This window comes from Protopterus annectens, chromosome 4.part0, assembly GCF_019279795.1.
Source record: "Protopterus annectens isolate FY-2018-M chromosome 4.part0, PAN1.0, whole genome shotgun sequence".
Taxonomy (NCBI): domain Eukaryota; kingdom Metazoa; phylum Chordata; order Ceratodontiformes; family Protopteridae; genus Protopterus; species Protopterus annectens.
Window position 1 is genome coordinate 657892108 of NC_056733.1, and position 19322 is coordinate 657911429.

A 19322-nucleotide genomic window follows, 5' to 3' on the forward strand; every position below is an offset into this window, starting at 1 on the left:
AACTTTCCTAAACACTGGTGGTTCCCATTTCCCAATCATTACAATGTAGTGTCCTGCATCTTCTGTAGTTACTAGCACAAACTCTAATAGACTATTATTTGTCCTACTTTCATTTTTCATACCGTGCAATTCCCATGCATGGTACACTCGATATGCGGATACAAATGTTTGATAGTTATATGTTTACACACTTCTAATAAACTTGCCTCATGTCACATAATTAGTGCTTACTTTCACTAACTTGCCACTGTTAAGTATATACTCCCAAATATCAAAATCAAGTATTCTATCTAGACTTTTTCAAGCAGTTATTAAATTATCATTTAAGACAAAGGCAAACAAATATTAACAGAAAAGAAGACAAATATTAATATTGTTTTCCATTTACAAACATTGTACATCACACGTTCTTCTTTCGTTGTAACTATCATCAGTCCAACATTATATAAATTGCTGAATTCCTGCCTTTTTGACAACCTCATTCACCCTCCTCAACTTTATTCTGCAGGTATTATTCACACAATTTCCATTTATTTATATGTAATTTGCTCCTTCCTTTTTCTAAAGATCCCTCTTCCAATTATTTGATCCATTACAATTTTTCAATATTTTAAATACAGTTGATTTGGACTTTGATTTCCATTTTCCAGTATTTTTTTTGGCAGTCAACAGAATTAAACTTAACAAGGCCTTACTATGTACAGGCAATTTAGATCTTGTGTCCCAGCTCAAAATAATCATTTCTACAGTTACAGCCATTTCTTCACCATATATTTCTGACAGAGTACTCTGTAGGAGATTTAACATTTGACAACACATTAAACTCTCAAAACATGTTCCCAGTTAACTCTTTCTTCCCCATCACACCTCCAACATTTACTACCTACCTGAGGAAAAAATCTTTGAATTCTGTTTGGGGTATAACAATATTCATGCCAATCATCTCTTGGATACTTGGGAGCCATAAACATGTCCTTTCACTGCTCTCTTGTAAATTGCTTTTCCAGTCTCTTTCCAAATTTTTCTAACCTTCTCCAATTGATTCTTATAGTTACCATGCAGTATTTTATACACACTACTAATTATCCCTTTTTTAAAATCGGCTTCTGTTCTAGAGTCAACTAAAAATTCTACAAGTGCAGGTTTTTCAATTAGGAACCCCTATCAATTTCTCTTTGCATAAACTCTGATATCAATCCCTAGTATGGAAAGCAGTCTGTAGCCTGCAGTCTAAACATCATTCTAGCCTCATTCCACTCTATTACCTTTCCCACTTGAGTTATTTGCACCCAGTAACTTGGCTCCTTTGCCAGTATGTCTCCGGTAAATACCAGCACACTCTTGCCCATATTCTGTACCCCTACTTGCAGTGATCTCTACTAGCAAAATCTCCTTTCTCCATTCATATGTCATGTGTGTTGGCTTGGTTCTTAGAATGCTTTCTGCAACTTTATGAATATAATAATGTGTATGGTTGTTATTCTCCTTATGAATCTGCATCCAACAATCCACTCTCTACTTATTTTTTTAAACTCTCCCCTGCTTCATCATTATACCTTTCCACTTTGAATTATAGTCTTCTGCTTGTGTATCAGCCTTAAAAAAAAGTTATATACTTACCATAACCTTCCATTTGTGCTGTCTATTTTCATTCTTCCTCAACTAATTGGACTGGATCCAATCCTTGGATCCAACTCAGCCATTTTACTAGCTGATGGCCACATGCAAACTCCGGAGCTCCTTCCCTATCCAAAATGCACCACCCCTAACATCCCTCAGATCTTGTCTGCAGCTTGACAGGAAGCCTCTAAAAGAAAGACCATAATTGGAGTTCAATACAAAGGACACAAGTGTCCTGAAGTACCTCATTCCCCCAGAAGTCAGTTATGAAATATGGAGTGGGGATGGTGGGTGGAGAGTTGAGGCAGAATGAAAATGGACAACACAGATGAACGTTAAGGTAAGTAAATAACTTCTTTATCTGATGTTGTCCATTTTCATGCCTTTCTCAACTAATGGGGCAGAGTCCCCAGCTACCTACATTCCAAGGTGGACTCTAAGGAAGAATATTCCTGAGTATGGTTGAGCCAAAGGCTGCTCTTCCCCTCAAGACCAAATCTAGTTTGTAATAAGCGATAAAGGTAAGAGGATTTGACCAAGCTGCAGATGCAAATATATCGTCCATAGAAGCTCTATGGAATACAGCAGAAGTTGCCACAGAACTGGTTGAATGAGCCTTTAATGGTTTTGCTAAGGGGAAATTCAATTTGTTATACATAAAGGAGATGCAAATTGTCAGCCATCTTGCTAGAGTTACCTTTGTAAACTATATGCCCAATTTATAATGTGCAAAGGAAACAAATAACTGATGAGTCTTTCTAATCTCTTCTGTTCTGTCTAGGTATAAATGTAATTGTCTAAGAACATCCAGTAGGTGAAGTATATATTATACTTTATTGGTATATTGTGAGAAAAATACTGGCAAGTTAATGGATTGGTTAATGTTGGATTCTGACACCACCTTAGGAAGGAAGCATTAGTATGTAACATGACCCTATTCTTATGATACATCAAATGTGGGAGCTTAGAAGATTATGCTTGAAGCTCTAAAATTCTTCTAGCAGATGTAATTGCTATTAAAAAAGACAAGTTTTCCAGGTCAAAGATTTAAGAACACATTTATCTGCAGGTTCAAAGGGACAGTCTACTAAGGTTTGCAGTACCAAATTTAAATCCCATGGTGGCATGGGGTCTTTAAACTGGGGTCTTAGAAGAAGAGTAACTTTCAAAAATGCTTTGCACAGTTTAGAGGAAGGCAAGGAAGAATTTTGAAATCCCACAAGAAAGTTAGAGATTGCTGCAAGTTGAACTTTAATAGTTGATGAGCTAACACCTTCATTAAACAAACTCTCTAAAAATTCTAGAACAGAATGAAATGGAGCTGAGAAGGGGTCTGTCTGATTCTGTTTTGCCCAATAAACAAACCTCCATTTACTCCTGTAGAGTTTCCTAGTAGAAGGTTTATAGGAAGATAAAAGTATGGAACAAACAGGGGAAGCAAGCATTGGTTGCCTAGCTATTAATGGAATTGGAGAAACCACGCAGTTAGTTTGAGATTAGAGATATCCATGTGAACCATGCCTGTCAGGTGAAACAGAAGGTCTGAAGTGGACCTAGAATCCAAGGTGGGTATAGTAGATGAGGCCAAAGGAAGGAGAACCAAATCTGCAGAGGCCAGTAAGCTGGCATGAGGATGAATTTGCTCTTCAACTGGGCCACTTTCTGAAGGAAGTTGGGGAGTTGGAGGATAAGCATACAGAAAACAGCCGGACCAATCATGAAGCACAGCATCCCCTTGTTGTTTAGGGAAGATGCAAAAAGACTGCAGCAAGGCTGGCCCCACTGCCTGAAAATCATTTCTGTTGTTTTGTTGTTGAGAGACCATTCCTGAGGTAGTAAAATGGACCTGCTCTGTTTGTCTGCTATCATATTGGACTTACCCAGAATATGCGTTGCTATTAGAAAGTGGTTGGCAGATATCACCCATTGCCAGACTCCGAAGGCTTCTCAACACAGTAAATAAAAACAATTGATGGACCAGGCTACTGACATGTTGTTTGCCTGGATTGCAATTGTCCCAAGAGAAAGAATCTTGGAATGCCTGCAACATTAAGAGCACTGCTCTCATCTCCAGAACATTGATATGCAGGTTGGCCTCTACTGGGGACCAAGTGCCTTGGACTGTTTTCCCCAGGACATGTCTCCCTCACCCAATCTGGGAAACATCCATGGTCACGATGGCCTTGGGCTGAGGGAGGATGAAAGGACAACTTTGTAACAGCTATTCTGACTGCACCCACCAAGAAAGGTATTGTTTGCATACCTGGGTTATTCTTCTCTTTGTAGACATGGGCTGCAAAAGCACTGACCATTGCACTGCTAGCATACATTGAAGAATTCTCATGCAGAATCTTGCTAAAGGCACTAAAATCATTGCTGCTGACATTGACCCCAAGGCTTGCAGAATCAATTAGGCTGAAATTCTGGTACAGCAAATTATTTTCCTGACCTGCGTCCTTATTGTTTGCACTCCTGATAGAGGAACATAAGTTACCACAGATACTGTGTTGAACACTGTTCCTATGAATTGTAATGTCTGGGATGGTTGCAGATGAGACTTGCTGTAATTTATGATTACTGCAAGATGCAAACAGGTCTGTAACAACTGATCCAAGCTTCTATCAGATGATGCCTGGTCGGGGCAGTAATGAGCCAGTCATCTAAATATGGAAACACCCGGAATCCTTGCAGTCTTAAGTGAGTTGCAACCACTGCCATACACTTGGTGAACACCATGGGGGCTGTGGTGAGGGCAAAGGGCAGTGGTCTGAACTGATGATGACTGGCTTCCAGACAGAAGTGTAAGTACCGTTGGATCATCTGCTCATCTTTATGTGATAGTATGCATCTATCGAGCACATCCAGTCATCCTTGGCCAGAAAAGGCAGAATGAACTGAAATGTGGCCATCCAGAAATGTGTGCGTTGAACACTTGTTCAATACACGGAGACCCAAAATTGATCTCCAGTCTCCTGTTTTCTTTGACAACTAAAAATAATCCTGAGTAAGTTCTGGATTCTATCTGATCTGGTGGGATCTCTCTGATGACTCCTTTTTCTAGCAGCTTTTGGATTTGTAGTGCTGCTGATTTCCTCTGATTGGGTAGATCATCAGGAATTTTTCTGTATAATGCAGGCAGTAGGGAAGAGGGAATTATACAACCTCTGGAAATACTTCTCTGCACCCAATGGTCTTTTGTTATACTTAGCCAGGCTTTCTGGTGCAGAGATAAGTGATCCACAATTGTCTTCAGAGGTAGGCAATCGGGCCTCCATTCGGGAGCTCTGAAAGGGTCTATCGGAAAAGGAATCTGATTTTGTGGGTCTGCTCTGCCATGGGCCCTCTGCCTTTAGTGGAACTAACTCCACCCTCTGCCTTTAGTGGAACTAACTCCACCGGAGTCCTGGAAAAGACCCCAAGATTTTCTGAACATTTTTGACCTCCCCTTTGATTTCTGGAAAAGGTCTTTTGAGGGGTTGAAAAATGCATGCCCACTGCAGACAGTGTCTTTCTATCTTTCTCACAACTGGATAGTGTGTCCTTTACTGTGGGGCCAAATAAAGAAGTGCTGTCAAAGGGAGCATTGACGAATGATGACTTGAAGGGCTCCACATAATCACACTGGCACATCCAGGCACATCCTCCTGATGGAAATGCCTGAACCTGCAGCCCTTGAGATGCATTCTGCAGCATGCAAGATGAGCCTTAGGGATAAAATGAATACAGCCCGTAGGGTAGCCAACTGAGAGAATACTGAAGATTGAGCCTTAACAGCTCAAGTTCCAGAAAGAGATTTGGATAACTCTTTAATCAAATTTCTTTATAACCTAACAAAATATACTAAATAGTTCAGAGATTTAAGTGCCAAGGTCACTGACGTATAAGCACGCTTCCCAAATCTATCTCCCTTGACTCTCTATTAGGAGGATGGATACTGGAACTCTGTTCAGTGAGTTCCGTTTTTGTAGCCACCACCACATCCAAGGCATCTACTGGAACCCCGTTTACTCCAATATTCCCGTTAAATCAACAAGTTCATCACCTGGTGGAGTAACCAAGGGGGTAGACAGACCAGTATTGAATGTTTGCAGAAATACTGATTCCTCAGGAATAGGGTCTTGGGAACACCAGCCACACCTTTGCTTTAGGATCTCAATAATGTCTCCAAATGAGATGTCATTGGGTGGTGATTTTGGGGACCCCTCCCCTTCATTGAAATCAGCATCCTCAGTGACTGACTCCTGAGGAGAGTCTAAGTGTCTCCTTTTGCACTTTCATTTCCTAGGGACTTTCTTAGTGGGGCAGTCCAGAGAAGTATCAGAAGAGATCAAAACACCCTGCTGGGTAGACTAGAAGCTTTGGGCTGGCTGTCCCTGTGGGGCAGAATATTTAAGATCATGGTGCAAAGTCATTTGAGAAGTACAGGGTGGATCGGAGGGGGAAGGACCCATCTGACCTGTCACAGCAGAGAACACTCTCTTCACTACCTCAAAGGGAGACTGCCCCAGGAAGAAGGAAGCCAATGGAGCAAAGATGGCAAGTTTCTGACTTGACACCTCCACCTTAAGAACAACCCACTCGAGGCGAAGTTGAAGTCAAGCTGTCCAATCCCAAGCTCTGAGAGGAAAAGATGGCTCGGAAAACCTTGAAATCAACCCCATCCTCTCAGATCCTACAGGTGAGCTTCAGTTCAGAGTGCCATCTGGTTCCAAGGATATCAGAGCCGGTGCACTCAGAGCAATAGTCAGATCCGAAGATGATGTTCTCTTCGGTTCTGAACCAGATGGACCAGGAAGGCTCAGATTTGAGAGTTCTAAAATCACAGTTTGAATTATAGAAGAAGCTGTTATTGGTGGAGTGGTTGATGGATTGACTTCCTGACCTGAAGGGGTAGGAACCGTGAGAACTCCCTTCTGAATTTGCTCTGTGAAAAATTTCATTATCCCTTCCACATCTGCTTCTGTGAGACTCCTGGGGAAACAAGAGGATATGAGGGACAGCGATTTTGAGTGCATCTTTAAAAAGGGAGAGGGCACCCTTGAAGGAATTGGGTCCAGGCTTGCTAAATCGGTAGCCCTTGGAAAGAGCTTCAGATACGAACATGTAGGATTTGAAATATGTCTGGCTGGATCCGAGGATGTAGGATTTGAAGTATAAGTTGTCGGATCGGACGTAGCTTTGGATCCAGTCTTTCTTTTTTCTGGGTTCAGAAGAGGTAGAAGTTGGAGAATCTGAGTATCTAGACCTTTTTGACGGGTCTTTAGATTTATGTTGGGGGGGGTTGAACCCCAGCAATGGCTTCCAAAAAAGAGTATTTCAGTGCCAGTTAAAGTTCAGGGTTGAATCCAAGACAAATACTGCAGTCTTGTTTTAAGCGTTCTCATCCTAAACAGTACACAGAAAGACTGTGGGCATCAGAAAAAGGAAACTTATTCCCACACTTGCCACATTTTTTAAAACCTTTTTCAGATATTTTTCAAGAAAAAGAGAGTTAAAGTAAACTTTTTTTAAAAGACAGAAAGGGAAAGGAAAAGATCAGAATACAAGCAATGGTACTGAAGAATTATAAGAAAAAACTTGCAGACAAAATAGAAAATACAAGCAATTGTAATTACAGAGATTACACTATGTGTAAAAAAACGGTAAAGGGAAGGAGATAGTTGTACCAACGATGGCAGAAAGATTTTATACTCAATGCAAGAAAGAAAAAGGGAAGAATAACTTAAAATGAAAAACAAAGATTAAAGATTAAAGAAACAGGGGTTTGAAGAAGTTTTTAGAGAGGAAATATGAAAAATTACCTTGTCTCTCACTGAAGACTCAAGAGCTGAGGGCAACAAAGTTTAAACACTAAAGCAGCAAATGAGATCTGGGGATGTTAGGAGTGTTGCGTTATGGGTAGGGAAGGAGCTCAAGAGATTGTTGGTGGCCATGACCCAAGTAAACAGCAGAGTTGGATCTGAGGATCAGATCTGACCCCATTAGTTGAGCAAGGCATGAAAATAGACATCAGATCTACGTAGCTCTAAAATATCCCGTCAAATCAGGTAATCCTAGACAACCTTGCTCTATTGGGAGGCTCACCTTATCTCACTTAACTTTTGTCCTCCTTCCTTGCCAGACAAATTCCTTCAATGCTTTATTATTGTCCACAACTTTTCCCCTAGTTGATAAAACTATGTCGGACCCATACGTAAAACTAAAGAGACCAAAACATTTTTACTTCTTATTTCTTACTATCCACATCCATAAACAATAGCTTCCAGTTTCACAGTTATTGTATTATCTTTTTAGTCTGTTTCCATGTATCCTAAGCTGCCATAACAGAAGCCTTTTTAATCCATACCCCAAAATACTTCATGTTATCCTGACCCCATAAATATGGGTATTGCTGAACCAATTCTTGTGAGGTTCATAATTTATGGCAAACCTTTGTTTTATTTTCATTAATTTCATATCCTGAAAACACTTGAAATTATCTCAAAATATTCCACACCACAGATGTCATTTTCTGGATTTTTCAGGTACAAAATAATACCATCTGCAAATAAAAACAACTTTTCTCGATTTCACCATACAATTATATCCTCTCAAGTTCCTTACTTTCTTTGCCATTGGCTTTAAATATAATGCAAATAAAGGGGAGAGAGGATACCCCTGCCTGGTTCTTCTACTGAAACAACTTAATCAGAGATGAATTCACCTACTTTAATTATTGCCTCCAGTTCTTCACACAGCCTCCTAATTAACCTTATTATTGTATTAAGGAATACAAATGTTTCCACTGCCGCTCTCATAAAATCTCAGCTTACTCTGTCAAGCACTTTTTCAGCATTAAGACCCACCAGCAACAGTGGTATTCTCTTACATTCTTGTAAGATGTTTGCCTCACCTCCACAAACCCAAACTGATCCATATCTATCAATTTTGGCAACAACTTTCGCATTTTATTAGCCAATATGGACATAGACACATAATCATGGTTTAAAAATGAATTGTGTATACATAAGGCTGGGTCTGATGGATCATTACCCTCTTTGGCTAATGCAACCATCACAGTTTTCTTTCAAGATGCAGGTGCTTCCCATCCATTCCTTCCATTTAGAACAAGTGTTAAACAATATCTTCCAGATCTTTATCACTTTTCGCACCCTAACTTCCATACTTCCACAGGAATATCATCTGCTCCTGGAGACCTCCTGCAGATCAAGTATACACCACCATTTGTATCTTATCTCCTCCTATCCGTACTGGTTATTATGCCTCATCCTCTTCAAATATTGGCATAATTAAGCCTTCCATAAATATTTCCATTTGTGCCCTTTCTTGGCTTCCACATTCGCTGCTTTATACAAATGTTTATAAAATTTCCAAAATATCTCTAATACCTCTATAGGATCTCGGGTTACTTTTCCCCAAATTTGGTGACAACCCTTTCTACTTTCTGTTGCCTAAGTCACTGTGCTAAAAGTATTGATGCTCTGCAGTTATCAAAATATAGTTGCTTAACAGCAATTGTTCTAAAATCATGCATGTTATCCAAATACTCGCTTATTTTTTCTTTAGCACTCTGCAGTTGCTTCTCTTTCTGTTCTGTGAGATTACCCTTATTCAACAATACTTTAATTCCACCAAAGTACACAGCAAAATAGTATAACAACACAGAGAGAAATACACCACGACCTCTTGAGGAAAGAAAAATTGTTGTTTAATTCAGTTAGTGCTTTCGTGTCCTGCCTGGATACTTCAGACTTATAAAAACCAACAGTATTGCACAGCTTTATATATCAGCATCACAAGTCAATTAACCAATCACTAATCATACTCTAACTTTCAAAAATTTAAGAACACAGTGCAGTCATTCATCCTAGAATATATATATATATATATATATATATATATATATATATATATATATATTTGTAGGGGTCGCCACAGCGGAACTCTGGTCTGCTAATGATTGGCAGTAGATTTTTATGTGCCGAGTTGCCGACCCTGACGCACAACCTTTAACGAAGGTACGCCCATTCACGCATGTCTCCACACAGAAGACGCTCTAGCTGAGAATCGAACAGGAGAACGTCTTACTGTGAGGCGACAACACTACCGCAGCACCACTACCGCACGTATATATATATATATATATATATATATATATATATACACACACACACAAGCACACACACATATATATATATATATATATATATATATATAACTATATATATATATATATATATATATATATATATATATACATATATACATATGTAACAATATAATAAAACATTAAGAAAACAATCAATGCAGAAAACATCTATAGAAAAAATATATATATTAAAAACTCATTTATATAAAAACATCTACATGCGACACGAAAGCGCTAACTGAATTAAACAATTTTTCTTTCCTCAATAGGCCGTGGTGTATTTCTCTCCGAGTTGTTATACTGTTTTGCTGTGGACTTTGGTCTCTTTTTTCAGACAGATACTTTATTCTCTGACAGCTGCTCTGTTAAACTTATTCCCTTTGTTTCAGTAAGTCAGAGGAACATGGCAGAGGGAATAGAACTGAAACTGGAGTATAATAATCCTAATCGTTTGAGAGATTCAAACGTCTACTGCAGGCCGAAAACAACTCGCTCTTGGCTTCTACAATCGAGAATTTAAGTGAGAACAAAGAAGTTGGTGTTAATACTGAAGATGTGCAGAAAATGCTTATGTTAATTCGCGAAATGGAAACAAATGTAATGAAATTGAAAAGGACTCAGTGGCAGCATAAATGCTTAGAAACATGCATTTCTTCAGAGTTATACCACGAGGTCTACGTGTTTTGAAAATGCCTAAATATCTTTTTTTAGAGAGATACTTTACGCTAAGACAGCTGCTCTGTTAAATTTAATACTTTAATTCCTATTACTTCATATTTATTTCTCTTTTATTTCTACACTATTTTAAACTACATTTTCATTTTATCTCACTGACTTAGCTATAAATTCTGAATAAATGTCCACCTTCCCTAATAACTTGAATAATTTCCATGATCTATTCATTAAATTCCTCTCTTTTTAACAGGTAGGTGGCAAACCAGCAGTGTCTTTTTCACTTCTATGCCATGCATTTTTAACTTTGCTTTAATTACTGCATGACATGAAATAGTTATTGGATGGGTGCTGAGAGATGCAACTACACGGCCAAACTGGAGGCTGAGCTCTCTCAACATAGGACTGGCAAGACCAGTCAGGAGGAGAAGGTTACCACACACACTATAGACCCAGTCTCACATATTACCATTACAACCTCAAATCATACACATAAACACACAAAGACATACTCGGAGGCTCTGATCAAAAATCTACCAAAACAGCAGAGGCCACCAAAGCAGACACCCAAACAACCACCACCTCAGAACACAACACCTGCAACACATAGACCTCACAGTCAGAGTGTCAAACAGTCACAGCCCTTAAGGCCAAACACAATGCCAGACACACTAGTCATTGGTGACTCCATAGTCAGACACACTGACGTCCCGCCACCAGACTGAGTAAGGAGAAGGTCACAGTAAGCTGCCTGTCGGGCGCTAGAATCCGCCACATAACGCAAGCACTCAGGTCTCTCAACAGCAGGTACAAATATGATTCAGTCATTGTCCACGCTGGTGTAAACGACCTGAGACGCACCTCCTTGGACTACATGAAAAGAGACATTGAGGAGCTCTCTGATTATGTAGCCCAGACAGGTATGACCCTGACCTTGAGCAGTATCCTACCTTCACCAAGAATGATGCCACAATACAGAGATAAGATGATCAGCTTTAACAATTGGCTTAAACACTGGTGTCATTCAAAGGGGATCCAGTGTCTGTCTGCCTGGGATGACATGCTGGACAAGCCACGCTGAGGGACGGCTTGCACCTGTCACCCCTGGGATTCCGGATATTGGCAAAGGCTCTTGCCACCCCATAGTGCCTTTTTAGGCAAGGCTCAAATTCTAAACCTACCACCCTAGAACACAAAAAGGAAAAAAACTAAGGGTAATGCTGCTCAATGCCAGAAGTCTAAATCTCAAAATGCACGCACTCGAGGCCCTTCTCAGTATGGAGAACATCGATGTCTGTGCTGTGACAGAAACCTGGTTCAAGGCTCCTGAGAGCACCCCGGCTATCAGGTTTTACCTCATATCATGCTCCGCCCCAAAATCTGGACAATACCAAGAAAGGAGGGGGTATCCATATTCATCAAGGACACCCACACCTCAAGACTGGTGGCAACGCACGATGCATCGGAGACCATCCAGGTGCAATTAACCATAGGCAAGACTGCTCTGCAAATTGTAGCATGTTACAGGCCACCCTCACAAACTCAGGAACCTCACATGGCCTTCCTGAAAACACTAGAGGGATAAATGTATCACCAAACACCATCATACTAGGTGACTTCAATTACCCTAATATAGACTGGGAACACTACTCAAGCCCAAACACCCTAGCCCAAAAGTTCCTGGAATTCATAAACTCAAATGCCATGGAACAACTAGTCACCATCCCCACAAGAGGAGATAACATACTTGATCTCATCATCACGAACATGGGAGCACAATGTTCAACACCGAGGTGTACCCCTCACTGGTGAGATCAGACCACAAACTAATCTCGCTGGAGGTCCTCATCCCACCCCCACCTGAAATAAAAAGACCACAGTAAAGAACTTCTCAAAAGCCGACTTCACACTTCTAAAGACTAGTGTGGTCTCCTTTAAGGCCCCGAGCGGAAAACAGTACTCAAGCCGCTGAATCACTTACAAATGCCTTCTACCAGCACCTGCAGGACTGCATGGATAAGGCAATCCCAAGCAAAACAAAGACTCTTTGTACCAAAGGCAAGCATCCAGTCTGGTGGACCCCAGCCATAAACAAACTCTACAACAAAAGGAGGAAGCTACTACAAGATAGAGCAAAATCCTTAAAAGGTAAGACACCCTTGATCACTATAAGTAAAAACTAAGAGCTCTCATAAAATCATCCAAAGCAAATTTGAGAAAAATAGCTAAAGACTCAAAAGACAATCATAAGGCCTTCTTTAGCTATGTTAGAAACCTGGGAGGAAACTCCCAGATATGCTCAGAGCTAGTTCAAAATGATGTGAAGATTACTGATCCTACAGACATTGCCAACATACTGGCTGACAGGTTCAGTGCAAACTTCTCCCCCCCCAAAAGGAGAGATATCTATACCAAACGATTGCAGCCCCCAAACATCTCCAGCGCCCAAGTGAGAACTGCTCTCTCCAAAGCAAAAACACAGCATCCATGGGACCTGATGGTGTCCCCGGCTGTGTGCTCCATGAACTCAATGAGGAATTAAACCCACAGCTAGGACAGCTGTTTAATCAAAGTCTTACCTCTGGATACGTACCCAGGAGTGGCGCACTGCAACTGTGGTACCACTTCACAAAGGCGGTGCCTCCACCGACCCTGGAAATTACCGCCCATTAGCTTGACAAGCCTTATCTGCAAAGCCATGGAGAGGATCATAATGGACCTCATAAATAAAGACATAGGGAATTTGCAGACTTTGGATCCAACCCAGTTTGGCTTTGTCAAAGGCAGATCATGCCTTTTAAACTTGGTTGACTTTTTCAAACAGTCACCAAAGCCATTGATGAGGGAAAGGCAGTCCATACAGCCTACCTCGATCTGGCTAAGGCCTTCGATACAATACCCCATTCGGGTATCATTGAAAAACTCATCAGCTTAAATGTCAACCCATACATCACAAGATGGGTTGCAAACTGGCTGAGTGACAGAACCCACAGGGTCAGAGCTGCTGGCGCCATGTCAGACTCAAAGCCTGTCACAAGTGGTGTCCCACAGGGCTCAGTCCTGGGCCCACTCTTGTTTGGCATCTACTTTTCCAAGTACAAGCAAACACAGGAGGGTTATGGCTGACAAAGTTTGCAGATGACTGCAAACTGGGCCATAGTAGAAAACACATCTGACACAGATATCCTTCAGAAGGGTCTCACAGAAACGGATAACTGGTGCCAGAGCCACGGCCTAAAGTTAAATGCCAAAAATGCATAGTCATACCCTTCGGGAAAAACAAGGTTACCCCTAGCTACCAAATAGGTGGCAATCCACTGAGCACAGAAGAAGTTATCAGGGACCTGGGGACCCAGGTTGATAGTAGTCTGTCATTCGACACCCATGTAGCTAAAGTAGTTAGGAAGACCTTCTACATTGCCCACCTTATCATGAAGGGATTCTCATCTAGATCAAGGGAGGTCATAGTCTCCCTTTACTCATCACTCATCAGACCAATGATTGAGTACAATGCCCCATTCGAATGTATCTGACCCGACACTTGCAGCAGCTGGAGAGGCCACAAAGTTCCTCACCAAAAGGATAAAGGGTCTCAAAAATCTGTCCTATGCTGCCCGACTGAAAGAACTCCAGCTCTATTCAGTCGCCACCCTAAAGTGCTCAGAGGTGACCTTTGCCTAACATACAAGGCCATGTCAAACCCAGATTTGATGAATATGCTTCACCTCAAAAATCTAGATCCATCAGAGCCACAAGGGCGGAGACTTAAACCTTGACACGGCTATTAATAGGACGTGCTGGAGGGATAGATTCATCACCCAAAGACTCCCTATGCTGTGGAACAAAATCCCGGTACATGTGAGGCAGAGCACCTCGCTGGCCTTGTTCAAGAGAAATCTTGACCAATGGATGGGAGATCGCAGATATACCCCAGGGATTACCTCAGTGTCACTGCTCGACAGAGGCACAGAAAAATAATGGGTATAGTTCCCCATACTAAAGGGGTGGCCTAAGCCACAAAACGATGGGCTAGGCTTGTAAATGCCCTCGGGCAGATAGCCTAGTATGAACCTATGAACCTATGAACCTATGAAGCTTTCAATTAAATGCACATATCCCTCTGAAATATAATTTCTGGCACATATCCCTCTGAAATATCATTTCTGTCAAGTCTAGCCCAGTTATTGCACCTTGGGGAATAATATGTAAATTCTGATCAAGCTGCTACTACTGAATTCACATCTTCCATACCAAATATTTCCATAAATTGCTTCAGAGATCTACCCTTTTTGTCTTATTTTCCTTTCCAGGCTCCTCTGATATACCCTCACTATTGCAAATCAAGTTCCAGTTCCACCTATATGTAATATTCTCTGTTGAAAACCAATTATTTTAGCCAAAAATTTCTTAAGCACCATAACAGCAGTTTTGGTGGAATGTGAATACAAGACAGTGTAATCCTCCTCCTTGCCAACTGCCCTTTACTACCCCAGATATACCATTATTGCGTTTATTTTCCTCTTCTATCACTACTGGAGACTTAACATTCAGTATTGCTCTCCTTTTCCTTTGTCCCTGTTATTTGCTGAATATCCATCCTGAAAATCCTTTCTTTGTCAAATTCACATGCTTATTCTTTCCAAACATGTCTCCTGTAGCACTGCTATTTGCCAGTATTATCGCTTCCCTTACTAAATTCTAGCCCCACAAACTCATGGAATTCTAATTTCTCTCTATCTAGCTCAAGTTTACTACTGCTGCCATCTTTATCTACCTAGCTCAAGCTTCCTACAGGTTCATCATATTCCTTCCTTCTTGCACTTCACCTCAACACTGCCTTAGCTATCCTATCACTGCTTAGAACGAGTAAAACTAGCATAGCAACATCAGTCATATTCTTGTACATATACCATACATGTATCTCAAACATTTGCCACCAAAACCCTGACATTGATCTACAGTGACTTCTCTATGATGGCACATGCTATTTCATGCTATTTTATTTGTTAGCTTTCTTTCTTTCTGACCACTTTACATTACTGTCTCAATTTTTATTCTTTATGTATGAACTACTACCTGTATTTATCAAAGTTATGTATTCTTGATTGTTATCAGTTTCTTGTACTGTTTGCAATGTGTTTTTGTAATGGAGCTTTTCTCCCCAGGCCTCCACTGAAAAAAGGGCCACTGGCCCAGTTGGACGTCCCTGGTAAACAAATGTAAACTAAACTAAATAAAATAAAATAAATTAATAAAGGTTTTTGCTCCTACTTACTAACACATGGCAGTTTTTTGAATATGTATTTCCAACTTTTATGTAACATGCATACACCAATGTTTGGTAGGCTGATTTTTTACATATTTGTTGCTTTATCTCCATTTGAACTTATGTCACATTTCTCAACACTTCTTGCTTTAATGAAAACCCTCAAACAAAAAAAACTAATTGCATTTTAAGAATTCTAAAGTACATACTAAAAACTGTACTCCCACTTACATTGACTGTTGTCTGTTATTTTCTCCTCTCTACTTCTCTCCCAGTAGTGAAAAACAGTTTATATGCCTTCAGAAAACATTAACGTTTAGCTCTAAGGAAATGTGCACTAGCTACCATTAAATAAAACTAAATTATGAACTGTTCTATTAAACACATTAAAGTATTAAGGCTGCTGGGGATGCTATCATCTCTTATTCACTACTTATAATTTCAAACTTTATTTTTCATTGACATATTTGCCACTGTACCTTTAAAAGTTGTACTTATTTCAGCAAAAATACTTAGAAATCTCAAGATTAATTGGTTGTACTTGCAAAACAGTTGTCTCAATGTAAAAGTAGTCAGCAGTGTGGAAAAAAACAGCAAACAACTTGTAGATGCATGGAGGACTGTTTGTAAATTTCACTCAAAACAGAATGCACAAAATTCCCCTGGCTAACTGCCTTCAGCTGCAGACTTCTTGCCTGTCACTGAGAATATTAGCTAATGGGATGCATTGAGCTTAGAATTTTTCATGGCATTCAGCATTTCATCTTAATTTCAAACGTATTTTCTACCAAAAATAAACTTGTTAATAGCTTAAGTCAAGAACATTAATCTAGACATCCACCCTTGTAAAAACAAGGGAAATTATTTCTACATATCACAGGTTCATATGCAGGTTCTAAGCTAGCTCTCCTTGTACGCCATCTTCAGCCTAGCAAATTTACCTTCCACAGGTGAGAATCAAACCTTGCACCTTGTGTCTAGGAGTCAAACATCTTTATTATACCAATTCCAACCCCAAGCAGCCCAAGATCACAGGATTATACTCACTTAAACTTGCATTTGCTTAGCATTTCCTCTCTCATACTGTAAACCTATATCGTTACAGCTAAAAATTGTACTTATTTACTTCAATATATTTAACACACACAACAGCCACTGGAAGGACTCTTCCCCTACATTTAAAATTGCCCTGATTCCACATTATGCAAAACTGCTTTACAATATAACATGCAGTTTATATCATGATACGTCTTATATAAATACTAATAAGAATAAAACTTGTTTTACTTACAGTTACTTCTTTTCCCCTTTAGTGTCCTTTTAAAAAGATATAATGTGGGGTATATGCTTTACAGTTTATCACACAAGTTTAACAATATTAGCAAAAGTTCAGTCCTTTCTCAGCTACTTTTATTTTCAAAGCCATATTTCACAAATGTGATTGATACTTTATAATCTCACATTCATTCAATAATTTCAGTGGTGATGGCCTTTTACCTGATCATCTCCATCCTCCAGCATTACACTCTGGTTGAAGTCTAAGGTACTCCTGATTCTTCTGTTCAATTCGTGTGCTTTTTTTTCTGGTCTCCAAAGCATTTTCCTTTGAAACACTGGAAAAGGTTTCCTTGGCAAAGTCTCTCTTGGAGCTTTATTGTGAGAAGAACCAGAAGTAGAGTCCCCTTCTGCTTGCTGGCTCAATGTTTATTGGATAAACTTTTTGTTTCCTCCTAAGTCTGTCCTGCATCAAAAATGTCTTTGATCCTTCAGGAAAAAAATTAATCTGAAGACAACTGGATACAGCAGCTTGAATTTTACACCTACCTCTTGACAATCCTCTTTTGTCTGGCGTAAAATGATTAATCATTTTCCACAAACTGTCTGCGGTCTCAAATTTTTAACACTTTCCCTTCTGCCATAATTTTGTCGGGATCAACTCTTTTTTGCTGGGTATGTCTGCATCTTTACCAATACTGGTTTGGCTGCTTTCTCATAACCAGGTTTAGCGCATACACTTAATGTGTCCTTCCAATTAACAAGTCCTGCTTTGGAATACCAGTTCAGTCACTTATTTGTGCTTTCATAACATTAATAAATAAGGTCTGCTCCTTCCAGTTTCTTTGGTACAGTAGAAAATCTTGCATGTTCTCTGCACACACTGTCTTCTAACTCTATTTTTTGAATCGGCTCTTCTAAAAAGAAGCCTCACACTCAGCCAGCTTATTCTTCATTTCAACTTCTGATTGATTTTTGCAGTTTTATCAGTTCATTTGAATAGCTAGTTAAAGCTTCTTATTTTTTCTAGCTTTTTGGTATTTAAGTTGACTTATTCATTAAATGTTTCATTTATTTTAATCACTTCTGAGTACATTGGATTTATTTTTTTTCCTCTAAATTACTGAAAGCCATTTCTTGAACCAAAGCTGAATCTTAGAACTGTTTTTTGCTGAACAGCAGTAGGATCTTTCCCAGAGTGTTTTCTCTTCATATTTCCTTGCTGACTTTCTTTCAGATTCTTCAATTTCTTATTTGGTGGCATCCAGGCTATGTATGCAACAGTCAGTAACTGAATTTTACCTAAATAACACTTTCAATGGCACTCCTTTTTCGCAGTTTCTGTTTTTAGACTGGGGGAGCTAACATTAAGCTCTTGATCAGTGTGCAGCTGTCTCAAAAGTCTCTTAATTATTATTATTAATAATTCTACTCTCAAAATTTAACATAAATTAATGTGATGCTTTCCATTCATTGCTATCTTATTTCCAAATAACATAACAAACAAGTTACTTCGTTAAATAATGTTGCTTCTACCTTTGTACTTCGTGAAGTCTTCTTAACAATAATTACCTTGAGTCTTCACAGAGTTCAATTACTTGAGGCACTGGAACCCCTGCATCTCCAAGGGCCTTCATTACCCTATGGAAAAGAAAAAAAGGTTGAAAAAAATAGTACTTACAGACTGAACATAGTTCATAAATGTTCTTTTGAAAAACTAACTTGACTGTGCAATGTCCAATGTAGTTTACACAACTAAGATCAAACAACGATGAAACAGAATGATATCAAATGCAAATAACTTACCTATTTACTCAGTACTTCATACAGAGACTTTTTAAGAGGTGACTAATTTAAATGTCTTCTTTTAAATTATAATTCACATCTTATCACATTACTGCTCAATAGTCTATACTACTGTATATTCAGTTGGCAAGTTTATCACCAGTGTGTTAACTGAGTAACATCTGAGTTTGTAAACCATCTTCAAGGTTTAAGCACCCTGAACCCTAGGGTCAGGCTTAATTTCTAGCCACCACCTCCTTAATCCAGCTATGAAACACCCCATTTCCTAAATGGTTAGATCAAAAAAAAAATCCAAGTGGACCATTCTTTTTATCTATTCTCCCATAACACACAGAAAAGCCAATCGAGCTGGAAGAGTTGCCATTCTGTAGCCCACTCACTCTACCAACATAATATTCTACCAACATAATATCCATTATACCAAAATACTCATTAACTTTCTAAAGCGTAACCCATACAAAAGTAAATGCATCATTGCCTTACACATACCATCAAGCAAAATCATCTCCACTACCAGAAGCTTCTTATCTTGGG

At 39.5% G+C, this 19322-nt stretch overlaps 1 protein-coding gene across 1 annotated transcript in view; it reads right to left on the minus strand.

The window, feature by feature from the left end:
- Nucleotides 1–19322, minus strand: part of ACAD10 (acyl-CoA dehydrogenase family member 10) — a 1588826-nt gene that overhangs the window by 1059203 nt on the left and 510301 nt on the right. Inside the window, exon 8 of the mRNA XM_044068620.1 lies at nucleotides 18555–18623. Within this exon, the coding sequence (XP_043924555.1) occupies nucleotides 18555–18623 (69 nt within the window). The remainder of the gene's footprint in view (nucleotides 1–18554; nucleotides 18624–19322) is intronic.